The 15,870-nt window shown below is 31.7% G+C and overlaps 1 protein-coding gene across 1 annotated transcript; it reads right to left on the bottom strand.

The window, feature by feature from the left end:
- Window positions 1-1,497: 1,497 nt before the first annotated feature.
- Window positions 1,498-15,434, bottom strand: LOC114164620 (pre-mRNA-splicing factor ATP-dependent RNA helicase DEAH1). The gene is made up of 27 exons (XM_028049352.2): window positions 15,330-15,434; window positions 15,101-15,228; window positions 14,780-14,980; window positions 14,611-14,682; window positions 14,447-14,533; window positions 13,578-13,611; window positions 13,209-13,263; window positions 12,181-12,240; window positions 11,953-12,024; window positions 11,300-11,363; window positions 10,879-10,958; window positions 10,680-10,747; window positions 10,539-10,596; window positions 10,097-10,154; window positions 9,953-10,021; window positions 8,008-8,076; window positions 7,752-7,841; window positions 7,280-7,366; window positions 6,954-7,069; window positions 6,807-6,873; window positions 5,089-6,129; window positions 4,799-4,861; window positions 4,055-4,178; window positions 3,876-3,976; window positions 2,912-2,974; window positions 2,750-2,822; window positions 1,498-1,906 (listed from the first exon to the last, which is right to left on the bottom strand). The coding sequence occupies exons 1-27, from the start codon at window positions 15,427-15,429 to the stop codon at window positions 1,854-1,856; spliced, it is 3,153 nt and encodes a 1,050-aa protein (XP_027905153.1). The 5' UTR covers window positions 15,430-15,434; the 3' UTR covers window positions 1,498-1,853.
- Between the last annotated feature and the right edge of the window lie 436 nt (window positions 15,435-15,870).

Genomic DNA, 15,870 nt, shown 5'->3' with positions numbered 1-15,870 from the left:
CCTATATTCGTTAGTTTTGTTCAATTTAGTTCCAATTTTTGTTAACATGAACCAATTTTGTCCCTCTCAAAACCAAATTTAATTTTTATATTAAAATTCACATTTTTTATTTAATGTTTTTATATCATATTAAAATTCACATAATTATAACTTTTATATAAAAATTAAATTTGGTTTCATCTTTGACAACAAAATTGGTTAATTTTACACAAAATTGGAACTAAATTCAACAAAAATAACAAATAGAGAAACCAAATTGAATATAAAACATTAACTTTGACATTGATTGACACATGTACATTTTAAAAAAAATTTAAAAATTTTAAAAAAAATCATGAAGTAACATGTGACACTCACTGTTCAGTTCATGGTCGTTAATAATTTAAACGGTGTTGATAAAAAAAAAAACCGTATTGAATAAAATTGACGAAAATTGAAACCTATTTAAAAAAAAAACAAAATTAGAACGAAACTCCGATGAGCAAATGATGCGAACCCTCCTGCTTATTAGGATTATGAGTAAAGACTTAGGAAAAGTTTGGGATATTATTTTTAACGAATGTGAACTATATTTTTTTTTCAATTGTAATAATTAGTTTTAGTTAGTATCAATGTTATTTTCTATTCGTAGTTTATTAGGATTTTTTTTCTAATACTAATATTAAAAACCTTCGGACAATATTAACTAGATTTTTTTTTCTTTCGCTATATCAATTGGAAAAAGTCAGAAAAAAAAAAAAAAAAACCAACCAACAACATCGACGAAAATTATTGTAAATGGCACCGAGTGAAAATAACCTCGGTCTCTGTTGATAGAAGAAAAGCTTTATCAATTTCAATTGAAAGCTTTAACAAAAGATAACATAAACTAATATCAACTAAAAAAGATCATTAACATTGATATTTTTAGTTTATTTATGATTATTAAATAAATAAATAAATAGTTTTGTATCTTATGGTAATCAAATTATCCAAACAAAAAAAAAACAATAACATATTTGAAATAAGATAAATTCAAAATAGATGTGTTTAAATATCTTAAAAATTATGAACTTTCCTATCTATTTATTCCAACGAAAGTTAAATTTTTATTTGATCTCTAATAATTGTCTTAACTCTTGATTTCTAATTTTTTTATTTATTTTAGTTGGTCTTTGATATTACACATTTTGTATGAATGTGATACACCACCTTACATCTTGATATATTGGTTATAATAAAAATATATTTAAAAACACTAAAAATATTTCAAAGGTCAAATAAATGTAAAATTCATAAATTTTCATATTAAAAACATATTTTACTAAAATAAATAGTCGGTATAATAATGTTTAAAAAATCATTTATACAAAGTTAATTAGCCACATAAACAGGGAAATTATTCAGTTACAGATATATTACAATACAGAAGTATTTGGTAGTAAATGAAAGAAATGAAATGGTTTAAATTTTACACACTGGAGCAACCAATGGGGACAAAACATCTCAACCATAACATAAAAGCCAATATAAGCCATAATGGAACTGCATTTGCTGGATCAAATGAATTTGTACATGCTGCTTCCAAAATATTGTGTTAAAGAACAATATTTACAAGTATTAAATAGCAATAACAAAATTGAATTAGAAATCACTTCTTACAACAAATGAAAAAGAAACCTACATGACAAAATTTGTTGGTGATTAGTAATGAAGTCAGTACTATCCCCAATGGAGGCATGTGTGGTGAAGGATACAATGCTATAGTCTAAATGTACAGTGAAATATATTTACAATACATATCCAATCTTTAAGGGGCATTTTTTTTCTTCCAAAAGTATCTCATCATCTCAAAGCATATGCAAAGTTGTCAGTTATTTGTCCTCTTGTACACGGCCTGCTACACGAGGCATTTTCTTCGAATGCACTGCCATAAAATTTAATTCAACTCAATAGCTAATGGCATAAATCAACATATTATTGTTATAACAATCAACAAATTCAAGATTGATTAATGATATGCTGTATGCTAACTGAGTAAAATATTTTCCATAGGTCACAATTTGCACTTCATTATAATTATCCTCTCTTTTTTTTCACTTCTTGGATTAAATTTGAGTTTACTGACCTAAATCTTCAACGAATTAACCAATGGCAAAACAATAATTCTCACAAAAAATATGTATACCTTTTCAGGCATTGTAATTATAAAAGAAGGGATTCGTAACAAATTATTTAATTAACTATTCATTAAGTTCCACAAATATATATCAAATAAAACAAAAATAATATCTTAGAAACATACAGATTTAATATATCTTTGAAATAGTTTACTATATTTTTAGTACTATGATATTATTTTACTACTGTTTATTGGTGAGTTTTCTAGGCGTACTTGGATTTATCTAATGAAAGGTGTTGTGTGCTTTGTTCTGAAGTTTCTAGGAGCATGTTCATGCTAGAACTAGTTTCTAGGAGCATCTTCTAAAATTATCTTGTTTTCCCTCTCATTGTATTTGATGTATCTCAAACTACTATACGATAGTTTTACTAAAGGGCTTTTAACAGTATGACAACCTATAAATTAGAATCAGCATTATTAAAAAGTGTGGGATAACATCCACAAACTAATGACAGGAGCATAGCTAGCATGCAATAGCAAGACTCTTTATGATATTTATAAACAAAACTTGATTAATGCTCAAAGGGAAATGTTGTTAACTTCCTGCAAAGATATAATAGCAATATGAGAAAGAGAGAGAAAGCGTACAGTCTTCAACGTCCTTAAGCTGGTAATAGTGGGGCGCTATCTCCACCAACCACTCTGGCTTTAACTCTGTCACCTGAAATATGAGTATGCAGTTTCAGCCATCCACAGATATCCATTGAAAGAAGTTATGAAATGTTTGAAATGGGTAACAGTTGGAAATACCTGTCTCATATATTCCTTGGTTGTGAGTACTAGTTCATGGTATATAACCCATCTAGGAAGAACCTATAAGAGAAATCAAATAATGAACTTTTAGACCATAGTGATCGCAACTTCACAAAACCATTAATAAACATTAATGCAACATACGGTTGATTAATTCTTTTCAAATTGCCTCAAATTGAAATGAATTCACAAGCAAATTTGAGTTGTCAGGATTTCTCCAAAAATTTAAGGCTCATACTTAGCCACAGATCATACGAAGCAACTACTTCCTTTATGATCATAACAGCTATAAATATTCACAACCAAAGAATTAAATATCATGTTAATCAACTTGTACCTCTAGATGATCTGAAAACCATATAGAGCATCCACATTTATAAATTCTTACAATTGGATGGTTGAAACCAGAAGTTAAAAATTTCATCCGGATTTAATTTGTATTTCCTTTTTATCCATAAACATTGAGTGCCCTATGGTTTATCTTGGTGAGTGGTTTACACCTTATTCCTACTAGATGTGGGATCTCCAAAAGTTTATTTAGTCTTTAAGTGATTTTAATTATATCTCCAAATTGATGGTTTGGAATATTATGTTTTGAAATGGCCTTAATATCAAATATGATCTTGATATTTCTGGTTATAAAGATATGATCTTGATATCTGAAATTATAAAGATATAATTCTTATTGTTGTAACTATAATACATCATAAAAGCACATACTAAAATAGGTAAGATAGCCACTACTGTAATTAGGGATTTATTTTTATTATTTAAATAGCTACTTTTGTATGGAAATCAGAATATGTAATATGAAAAGATATGTATTATCTGTATGTTGGTTTCAGGGTTTCTCTTTTCAATAATATAGCACAACTTACTGATTACCTAGAAATGGGGTAGAAAACAGTGCATGCAATCAACATACATTATCACTTATCAGCAACATACAAAACGAAAGTACCTCTGCCAGCCCCGCACTAGGATGTATGTGAACAGTTTGTGGATGTTTAATAGTCCTATAAGATCCATTCTTTTGCAGTCGAGCAGAGTGTGGAAAAAACCCTGCAGCAGTTAAAAATTAGATTCAGTAAACTAAAAGAGGATCTGCAATGCAAGAAATTATTAGTTTTATAAGTTTACCAGAAGTAATAGATTTCTTGATGGCATCTAAATCACTCTCATTTGATATTAGTTCAATTTCAACCCTCTCTAAAAGACCTGCCAGTTGATCACGGATATCCCTTGCCCGTTTCATACTCCTTACCTGGAATCAAGATAACAAACACAGCAACGATGAACAAAAGATGAATAAATTCGAATATAAGCACTTTAAAATGAGGATCATTGCGGAAATAATCTCTTTGTAGATCATAATGCCAAGAGAACTAAATATGGGCATCATAGTCACAAACCTAAACAAAACATATAAGTTCTAAAATTTTCTTTTGTAAAAAGAATACTATCAGCAGAAAAGTAAAAGGTAATAATAGAAAGAATAAGAAAAAGTCAATCAATAAAAAGAAAACGATTAGTAATTACATCTTCTCAAAGCTATATCCAATCAATAAATACCTATTAACACCGCGCACACCACTCTCAATAATGAGAACGTTGAGGTAGTATTTTGGCCAATATTTTTTACAACATTTCAATTTGTCAAAAAACTTCTCGTCAAATGAACCAAAAATCTTAACCAAATTATATTTAGAACAGTTAAATAAAGTAGCATTTCTCCCCATCACTTTCACTCACTTCCTTAATTTTCTCAACTCCCATTATTGCTACTTAGTGTACTTAACAATGTATGGATGTGTATACTACTTTCTTCTAGCACTTACTAAATATGGACACGCCAAATAATGGTTTGCAGTAGAAGGTCAATACCTGTATATAATTTTCATAACACCATTGCGTTGAATAATTGGTCTCCTTCCACGAATTGTAGACCTGAATGAAAAATAAAAATTAGTAAGGTATAGTAAAGTTTAGAATGACCCACAAAGAACAGTGTGCCACCACGAACTCAATGTGTGATGCAACACAACTCACCATCATGGTGGATGGCACAAGAAAAATATCTAATAATAGAGTCCAACATTTCACAGAAAGGAAAAAATGCATATAGATAAAGTTGATAATCAACAAAATACAGAAAAAGCCAGCAGCAACAGAACCTTTAGCAATGCAATATGGTCTCCAACATTTCCCGTGTGAAAATTCATCCTTGCATTGTCTGCATGTACTTGTTTATCCTTTGGACGATAAAATATTGAGTTTCCAACAGAAAGCATAGCAGCAATTGATATGATATCATCTGAACACTTGAAATTTTCTGAAGCCACTATCATTTTTGATAACATAGGATCAAGTGGGAACTCTGCCATCCTTCTACCGACCTTGGTTAACTCACCAAGCTTATTTAAAGCACTTAATGCAAATAGAAGCTCCAAAGCTTTTAATAAGGCCTCAGCAGGGGGAGGATCCATAAAATCAAAGTTCAACAAGTCATGAATACCAAGACTTTTTAAAGTCAAAACTACATTTGCAAGGTTAGTCCGCTGTATTTCAGGAACAGTGTTTTCCTCCAAATCATTGTGAAAATTATATGCAGTGTACAGCCGGAAGCACTTTCCAGGACCTGTTCTTCCAGAACGACCTGCTCTCTGATTTGCTGAAGCTTTTGATATGGGAGTTACTAGTAAAGATTCCATCCCTGTTCTTGGATTATAGCTTTTCATCTTACAGAATCCGGGATCAATGACATACTTGATCCCATCAATTGTCAATGACGTTTCTGCAATATTAGTTGCAAGGACCACCTTTCGTGCTCCTTCAGGAGTGGGTTCAAATATTTTAGCCTGTAATTCAGTTGGAAGATTGGCATATATAGGGCATATTATTAACTCAGCAATTTTAGTCCCCAAGCCTCTAGTTCTATGCTTCAAGATTTCTTCTGCTGTTTCAATTTCTTCTTGTCCAGTAAGGAATACCAATATATCTCCGGGAGGTTGAGTGACATGGATTTGAAGCGAGGTGACAATAGCAGCATCCAAGTAGTCGGCCTCAGGTGCTTTCGTGTAGTTTATTTCAACAGGATATCGTCTCCCTGGAATTCTGAATATTGGCGCAGAATCAAAGTAATCACTGAATTTCTCTGCGTCAAGTGTAGCACTTGATATCAGCAACTTAAGATCAGGTCGGAAACGAGCAATATCCTGTCACAAAAACAGAATAGGCAAGCAGTTTAGTCCATGCAAGTGTATTGCTGATTGAACAATGATATTTGGTATTTAGGCACACTAATTAAAGAGAAAATTCCACCAGAAGCTGCCCAAAGAACTTTCAAAGTACTCTGCTCACTTTATTCCTACATGGCATTTTCTATACAACTTTAATATAATAGCTGCTCCTAAACACATAATAAATGTCAACCATCAGACCTAATACAAAATAAATTCCAAAAATACATAACTGAACCTAATTAAACAATACAAATGTAACTGTTCATATTTTCTACCAATAATTGTCCTATCTGCTCCTAATCCCATCAATAATTTTTTTAACTAAGAAAATTCCAAATAAGTCTCTGAAAGTGCAATCTGTCAACCACATGAGTCAATTTCAAGGACTCACTAGAAATTTTCTTAGTTTCAAAAACTAATGTGACAACATCTTATGGGGAACAAAATAATGATTTAGTCCAAAAACAGTAAGTACTCGTATTGCAATGTAAAGAAAAACACTTGCACCAGACTCAACTAAAAAGTGTATTGAAAATCAATAAAAATGCTTATTTTTTCAAGGAATAGACTTCAAAACGTCTCAACGCTGAACCTGTTTGAATTACTAATAAGGTATCCATATTTATTTCATCACAGAATGTTCTGCTCACCTTTACTAATCCAAACAAAATATCCGTTGAGAGTGTTCTTTCATGAGCCTCATCCACCATCACAACACTGCAACATTTGCAAACATAATAAGTAAACAATTATAATGCGTCTAACTAAACCCAAATATGAATTCAATAAAAGCTCACCTATAACTTGCTAGATCAGGCTCACCAAGAAATTCCCTCAGTAACATTCCATCAGTCATATATTTCAGAATGGTTTTCTCTGAGGTACAATCTTCAAAACGAATGGAGTAACCAACCTAAAATTGAAAAGTTCAAATTAAACAATTAAAAGACTAAGACAAGTGAAAGAGAGATGTACATAATCAACTTACATTTTGACAAGAACTCAACATATAATGAGCATATCCATTTTCTAAGAAATGTGAAAGCTTCACAGCAAATAAACTTTATAATATAATAACTAAAAGAAACCAATGTTAAAATATTCAATACTTAGGGCGGCTTACCTCATGTCCTAATTTAACACCCATTTCTTGAGAAACTCGAGCAGCAACACTCATAGCTGCAACACGCCGTGGCTGAGTACATGCAATCTGCAAAGAAAAATATAACCACCTTAGGTTTGGTCATTTCCAATGCCTACAATACAAAAGATATGATACAATGTATGAAAAGTTACAAGTAATCATATTTGAATGACACAGTCAAAATTAAATTATTAAACCATGGCCACTGGTCTTGAATTGTTTTTTAGGAGTTATAGTAGTATGCATGGAAAAATAAAACAGGTAACTACTTGTTCCGCAATTTATAAACAATAGTTGACAAGGCCCAAAGAACAAGAATAGAGAAAAATAAAACATCAGCAAAGAAGCACAGTCTTGTCAATACTTGCACATTGTAAAACAGAAGTATTAATGGGAGCATAAAATAAGGTTTTCAGATGTTGTAAGCACATGAAATGCAATTAAATCACACCATTCCATGCTTCGTGTATCCAACTTCATGAAGATATTGGGGGATCTGTGTTGTCTTTCCAGAACCAGTTTCTCCAACAATTACAAGTACCTAAATAAAGAGAATATTCAAGGTTTAATTTGAATAAAGACACAATTGTATACAAGAAAATATTTATACCAAGGCAATGAATACAAATACAGAACAGATCATTGACAACAGAGATGAAATTCACTCGTATTCAGCACCAAAAGAAAGGAATAGAAGAGGAAAATGCCTGGTGATCATGAACAGCTTGGAGCAATTCATCCCGATAGCGGTACATGGGTAACTTTTTTCTCTCCTCCTATAAAAAACAACAAAAAGGTGAATAATATAGTCTCGTTTTAAAAATTAATCCTGCAAAAAGATTGATATTTTTATTTCTTAATCCTCAAATTTGACTAATAGCCAACCTCCTTGTAGCTTAATGTCTTTCTCAAGGAATTAAAATATCAATAATATAATTGTTGTAAGTATTGAACCAATATAATAGCAGCCTCAAGCAATTTTTCCAGTTGTCTTCTTATAGTAAGTACTTCCTAGCCTTTACAATTGTCCTTCCTTTTCCTTGCCTAAATCCATTATTACTGAAAACTAAAAGAATATGCTTAAGTGGCACTAAATTAAAAATTGGCCAAATTGTTTTTTTCATCTATAATATTTAATAGAGGGGAAATCCCATTTAACTGTTTTTGTCACAATTTTTTTATCCATTTTGCCATTATGATTTGTTTATTTACCAATAAAATATTGATATGATAGAACCCGGATCAAACCACACAGCGCAATGTGACTATACCATGATATACTCATTAGTGTGATATCATACCTGTTTGGTAGGATTTTACACTGGAATGAAAGAATACATTACTATGAATTGAAACAGAAATTACATAAAACAGGGTAGACCCTCCCTCGCTGTTTTTCATATTTTCCTTATCTTTTTTTTTCTGTTTTCCTGTTTATATATCTAACATAATCTAATGAAAAATGGATTAAAGTCTAATTCGACCTCACAAAATTAGCTTATCAAATGAGATTTACACTCAATCACACACTATAATTTGACCATATCTCTAAATGATGCGAGATCTCTGACACGCTTCACCATCCCAAGCATGGGACATCTTGAGCGTAGAAATAGCGGTTGGCCCGATAATAGCTAGCACAATAAGCACAAACTAACCTCGCTAGGATAAGCTTTGATACCATTTGTGGGACTTCCACAGAGAGACATAACGGAGATTTAGTACTAATGAACCATGACCAAACCCATATAAGACATGGTGACCACCTTCAACTCAAAACATTAAGGCAATAAGTTCATAAATCTTTCTACTTTTGTACCGTTCATTTTACTCATTTATACTCAATGTGAGAATTCTACCTCAATTTGATTTCCTAACACCTTTCCTTTTGAGCAACAACATATTTTAACCACGAATACTTTAGTGGTGATGCTTCCATGTACACAACCATTCACCACAACAAGATGCTCATTTGAAAGCTATGTCGGAAAAACTTTCAATACAAGGAATCATTAGCTATGATACCATCTTATGAAAGTGGACTTTAAAAACCTAATTTGACCTCACAAAACCACGGTATAATATGAGATTTCCACCAACTTATATACTATACTTTAGTCATATCTTTAGAAGATGTGAAATCTCCAACACGACACAGTTTACCTCCCATATCTCTTTGTTTATCCCACTCGCAATCTATTAAATTAACTACTTCCCAATCGCACTTCTTTGGATCTCTTGAAACCTGTCACGTAATCGTTCCCTCCTTATGAGATCAAATACCCCACACTACTTCATAATATACATCTTAGCGATAGATGGTTTCCCTCTCCCACTTGAGTAAAAAATTGCTCTTTATCTGATTGAAAAAAAAAAAACACTACTGCACAGGTTGTTTCCCGCTCTTTGTTGCCCTTTTGATGTTTAAAAGTATGAGGAAAATAATAACAACATACAACTGTTTCATTAAATTCATATAGGTTCCATTAAGCATCAAAAGTAAGTTGTTAAACAGGGAATAGGATCCAAAACATTAATGGATCCAACAAGAATTTTACACTATACTTCAGACGGTTACATAGAAAAGCATGTTAGACATTTAATGGTTAGAGTTCCTAGATAATAAAGTCATGAATAAATTCGAAAGGTTACCTGAAGTGCCTCCAAAGCTGACTTTGCTCTGGACTTTTCAAGAGAATCTTGCATCTCTTCATAATCAAACTGCAAAGAAAGACGGGTTCAAACAAAAGAATATAACAACTAAATCCCACGAGTCCAGCTGCGTAATCCACATACCTTATCTCCATCCATTACTGATGCCTTGATAAAATCAATCTGGTCCTCAAACACATACCTAAACAATTTATGAGCAAGTTTAAATCAGTTATTTCTATACACAGGAGTGGAGGTGATGAATAACACCCTACAATAAATCTAAATAATTGAAGAGGTTAAATCACTTAGAAGGTCCGTGAACTATTTAAGAATTTTTAATTAGGTCCCTAAACTTCTTTTTTTTCATTTGGATCCTTGATCATATATTTGTTTTTAACTGGGTTATGGTCTATAGTTTCATCTAACTACATTTGTTTTGTTGATAATAATTAACCACAGGAACCCAATTTAAATAATGTTAATGAACCTAATTGAAGGAGATCCCTAATGCAACAATAAAGTTTCTAGAGATTGGTTGGTCATCAACCTGAATCTGGAGATTTTTCTAGATGAAGAAACTTACTGATAATCATCAGAGACTTGTTTTTTGTTCTTTGAACCATACTTCAGCGTTGCCTTTCCTGAAATATGTTATTCAGAACTTAAATAGATAAAACCTTCTTAAGAATAGAGAATTTGAGTATAATAATGCAGAAATATCTACCAATCTGATGTTCCTCCCAAGCCTCTTGTTCAGCAAATGGATTCATTTTATCTTCAGCATTTGGATCCCTGTAAAGTAAAACAAGCACAATGATTAAGCAAATAAAAAATGCTTTTGAAATTTCATGCATGACCACAAGATGAAAGTGAGAGGAAACACATGATAGCTCGTATAATGAAAATAGTGGCAAGTGAAATACCTGTAACGCTGCATAGCCACAGAAAATCTCCTCTCCTGATTAACACCACCTTCCACGTCATAAGCTTCTGGCATTCTATACTGCAATTTCAGTGGAACATGAGTTGGGCAAAAAACACATAGATGGATCAATTTAACTTATTGAATGTCCAGATCCCTTTGTCAGTTCCCAGATCCCAAAAGAATTATTAAACCGTCTATCTTCACACCAACTTCGATTGTATGATTTCCATTGTATTTTAGAACATACAACAGCTTAGTCTTGGCAATAACTTAGTAATACTCCATAGAAAGCTAAAGCAGAATAAACTGGCAAGCAACTTAATTAAACTAATAAAAAAAATATTTCAACAATAATCAACAGTTAATAAATAACCAATAGTATCCCATACTCATGTATTACAAATTAAATGATTATTTACCTCATTCACATTGTCAGCCTCCTCTGTGCGCTTCTTCACAAGTTCATATATCTCTTTCTTGTACCTGGGGACAATAAACAAAAAACATAAAAAAGTTTCCTGGTAATACAAAAGCTATACACTCATCGAATACAAATTAATTATACACTTCAAGAACATACAGATTGAACATGAAAAAAAAAACAATAAATTAAATCAACAATTTGATTAAATTTCAAAAATTTCTATAAGTACACTTTTGGAAAAAGAACAATTTTTAGTTTTCTAGAATTTTGGCATTTCTATAGTGAAGTGAGAGTCTCGTATTAAATCATCTAACATGATAATAAATTAAAGATTTAAATAAAAATAACACAATAAAAACTTGTAGAAATATTCCATGCAATATTTTTGACTAACCAATCAAAATTTGGTCATTCCTATGATTAATAATACATAGGATTTGTAATTCTCAAGTATGAAAAGATTTCTCGCATATCAAATATCCCCTAAAGCAAGGACAATGGTAGAGACCAAAGTTGGGTATGGCATTTGCTTCACACAATTCAGTTGGCGCTATCTCTAATAGAGAAAAAAAGAAATAAAAAAATCTCACATAGTAGCGTAAAACAAATTGAAGGGGAACTCAAGAAACCACTAAACAGATAGATTACCTCAGTTCACGATATTCTGCTTCCGAAAGCTTCACGCCTTCAAACAGATATTGCTCATCTTCTATATCATCTCTGCAATAACCAAGAAAAACTATTAAACTCAACGATAAAATAAAGAACTAGTATGATACATGCCACAGCAAAGTAATGCAATCAAGCTGTAATTTATTTATTGACCAAAAATGTGACCTAACAAAGAACCTTACAGACACTGAAGTTGCATCATACCTTAGTTCTTCTAATTTCTTTTCCTCCCTTTTCTTCAAGTATTCTTGCCTTGAAACCTTTCTGCAATAACAGTGGTGGAACTGTAAGTAACATAACATACTGTGCTAAACTTTCATTCATAAATGGCAATTTATTCTTAAACAAGACAAGAGGACAGACAAAAACAACAATATGTGATCGGATACTTGGCAAACAATACCATTGGCAACATAAACCAAAATTTCAATATTTCAAAAAATTTCATTAAGTTTTCCCCCTATCCATTTTACCCACAATATCTACCATTCAATAATACAAGGTAGCTCTCCAATTCCTTATGCAAAATTACCATACAAAATTCGCTTAAGGAAACCATAAGTTGAGCACAAAAAATCAACCAAGAAATCAAATTGATCCTAAAGAAATTAATTTTCTTTCGAAATACATTCCTTTTGAGACACCACGAAATATCATTCAGAGCTTGGTATAACACTATTTCCTCCGGTCAACAACACATCCAGAAATAAACCATTTTCTTCATAGATATAGCTTAACTTAGTATTTAATTATGTATGAAAAGCAATATGCATGAATAGATAATAATGAAATAAAATAAAAAATATAACTAATTTTTGCAATAATTTTTAAACTTTAAAATAATAATAGATAACAGAAACCGTCTGAATATACAGATAAAAAAATTACAATAATTTAAAATTGCTAGATATATCCTATATAATCTCAACTTTGGCACTGATTCACTGAAGTGTTAAATTGTTCATACATTTCACAACATTATTTATTTATTAAAAGAACCTTTGCTAGATTTTCAGTTTTCCCGCCTTTTCTTCCTCAGTGACTAACCAGGTTCTTAAACATCAAACTACCTGCTTGTAAGTGTCAATCGCTTGAACATTCCCAAAAAAATAACACTTTCTTTTCTATTATTATCTTAACCACTACCTAGAAGAAGGCAAATCTTGATGTTTTCTCATGTAAAAGAATACTCCCCCACACATGCCACACATAAAAATGTAATAACAACAAACCTCAAAGCTTGAATACCATCCTGCTCTGCAGCACTAGATCTTCGAATTGCCTCTTCTGTTGGAAGACAGATTGAACCAAGATTACAAAACCAGCATACAGAAATTGTTAAACTATAAAGATAAAGAGAAGCGTTGAGATGAAACCATGTTTCCATGATAGCATGGATAGTTTTTTCATATTGAGAAAAAGAAATCAAGACAATAAATAGACAAGATTTGAATCCTCTATCGGCAAACATAACCCTAAACCTAAACCCTTACTTTGGTAACTATAACAAAATTAATGTATTAATGTATACAAACATGCATGAAATCACATGGATACTCGTATTTGCACATGGCAATAAGTTTAACAAACCATAAACATACCTTCCTCCTTTCGTGATAATTTATGTTCAGTCAACTGAATATCATGAAACAATTCAAACAATTAGAAGGAAGTAACAAATAAGGCAAAACCAAAAAAAAATAAAAAAATAGTACATTACATATGTGTGCATGGAAATAGGTAAATGTGCTTCTAATAAAAGCATCATCATATTATTCAATAATATTAAAGAATCTAACATTATTTAAAATAACAACTAAGCTATAAGTATTATCCAAATTGCATTAAAGACTGATAATAGCATATGTACTTCTAGCCTTTACTGGGTGTTTCTATGCCTTTACATATGCCATGCACATGTTTAATGTGTACACTTTCTTTGGCTCAATGAACATGGCCAGTTAAGGGGAGAGCAGGACAATCTTATATCTGGATAGAATGGACAATTTGTTGCCGGTTTAAAACAGAAAGTTTGAATGTTCTTTGCTTCTTGATGGCCCTTTGGCCTTTGAGGAATCCTTGATTGGATTTTCCTTGTCAATAAAACTTCTTCATTCAAAATATATATATATATATATATATATATATATATATATAATATTTTATAAAACAACAAATCAAAAGTTAATGATATAAAATATTAATTTTTATATAAAATAATGCACATTGTTAACCATATATACCCTCACAATTTTCCTCATTACTTCCAACAATTTTTCTTCTTTTATCCATAACAAAGCATTCATGCAGCTACTATTTAACACCCTAAGTTAGTAATAGTAGTATTAGCCCATGATAATACGGATGATGATGATGATGATAATAATAATAATAATAATTAATAAAGATAATCATTAAAAGAATAATGAACAAGTACACATAACCAAATCAATTGAACATTGACAAGTACCTTTCGTGTCCCAGCTGCATCTCGTTCTCTCATATGCTGCTCTAATTCCTCCTTCTCTCTTTGATCTTTCAACCTTTCTTCTTCAGACTGTATGCAAATAAGTAAGAAATTACATCGAGACAAGAGCTGGACAATAATAGTAATAATAAATAATGAGAAAGTACCTCCGAATAACTATCATCATCAGGGGAAGTTCTTCTCTTCACTTGTCTCTCACTTTCCTTTCTCAAAATCACCTGCAGGATTGCATTTGGTCAAAAAAATTCACATGGTTAGCAGCTTACCATGAGCAAGAAATATGAAAATGAATGTAATAGGTTATGAGCAAATTACCTCATCGTCTTGGTCATCTTGAACTTCAGTTTTTTTCCTGAAACGCTTTTTTATGGAATTGTCAGACCTTCTAGATGAAGTAGTAGTTATTGAAGATTTATCCACAGACTCATCGTCACTATCGTCATCAGCCTTCAAAATTGTGTAAGTCTTCTGCTTCCTGGCCAACATTACAGCTTCTCTCTCTTGTTTCTGATATTGCTGATACAGAATGGAAGATATCAATAGACAGCAGATACTAGAGGTTTTCAAAGAAAAGGGGTTTGCTACATGAACACTATAGCAGTATGTTTCACTGCACCTTAGAAAAAAAAAACTCACATTTAAACCAGATGATTTGCGAGGAACTCTTGAGTAAATTTCTTCTGCAAATGCATGAGTATCCATTGATGAGATCCCGAACTCCACTAGCTTGCCCACCAAATCAGCTGGTGAAGTAGCTTGCTTGGCTGCAACACCAAAAAAGTGATTGCCAAAATATGGCGCATGAATCCCTGACATGATTTCCAAACTGACTAGAAGAATTTTCAAGGTGCGGTAGATGAATTACTTAGTCCAATCATGTACTGTACGACTGTTGGCTGAGAATATCCCAGTAGGGACATTAATTTATCTGATACCCATGTCTTTAGACTATCATCACCTCCCATTGTCACTGCAACAATACAAAATACAATAAATTAGCCTAGTTTTGGAGTACATAGTTAGAGAAAACGAAAAAAGTCTCTTTGACAATGATGTTAAGATGCCCATCGGCGTAAACAGAACTTGATCAATAGTTGCAGACCCAATAAAGAATGTAACAAATATGCAATCTTTGCAACAAGTACTAATGTTAAAAATGCCATGCAAGATAGAAGATAGAATACTTCAGAAATTTTTTTGATACAAAGTAATCCGTAAACAAACTATGTCTATTAAAACTTTTTGCTGTATATTTCTGCCTGCAACATTTAGAGGGAAACAATGTAAAGAAAGAAATTGTGACTCAGAAGGACAACATTTTAAATGTAAGAACTGAACTCCAAACCCCTATTACTTTTCTTCTTCATATCTTAATCTTCTACACACCAAAAAACACTTTAAAGGCT

The sequence above is a fragment of the Vigna unguiculata genome, chromosome 9 (genome assembly GCF_037176805.1).
Source record: "Vigna unguiculata cultivar grain cowpea cultivar isolate G323 ecotype 2 chromosome 9, ASM3717680v1, whole genome shotgun sequence".
In the NCBI taxonomy this organism is placed as follows: Eukaryota; Viridiplantae; Streptophyta; class Magnoliopsida; order Fabales; family Fabaceae; genus Vigna; species Vigna unguiculata.
The sequence above is the reverse complement of the archived record's forward strand: the minus strand, read 5'-3'. Positions and strand labels throughout refer to the sequence as shown.

Coding starts and splice junctions, on each gene's coding strand:
- LOC114164620 (XM_028049352.2), bottom strand. CDS start 15,429: ATGGGAGGTGATGATAGTCTAAAGACATGGGTATCAGATAAATTAATG. Junction 13,264..13,577: donor ATTATCACGAAAGGAGGAAG/GTATGTTTATGG, acceptor GTCTTCCAACAG/AAGAGGCAATTCGAAGATCT. Junction 10,155..10,538: donor CAAGTCTCTGATGATTATCA/GTAAGTTTCTTC, acceptor TAAATTGTTTAG/GTATGTGTTTGAGGACCAGA.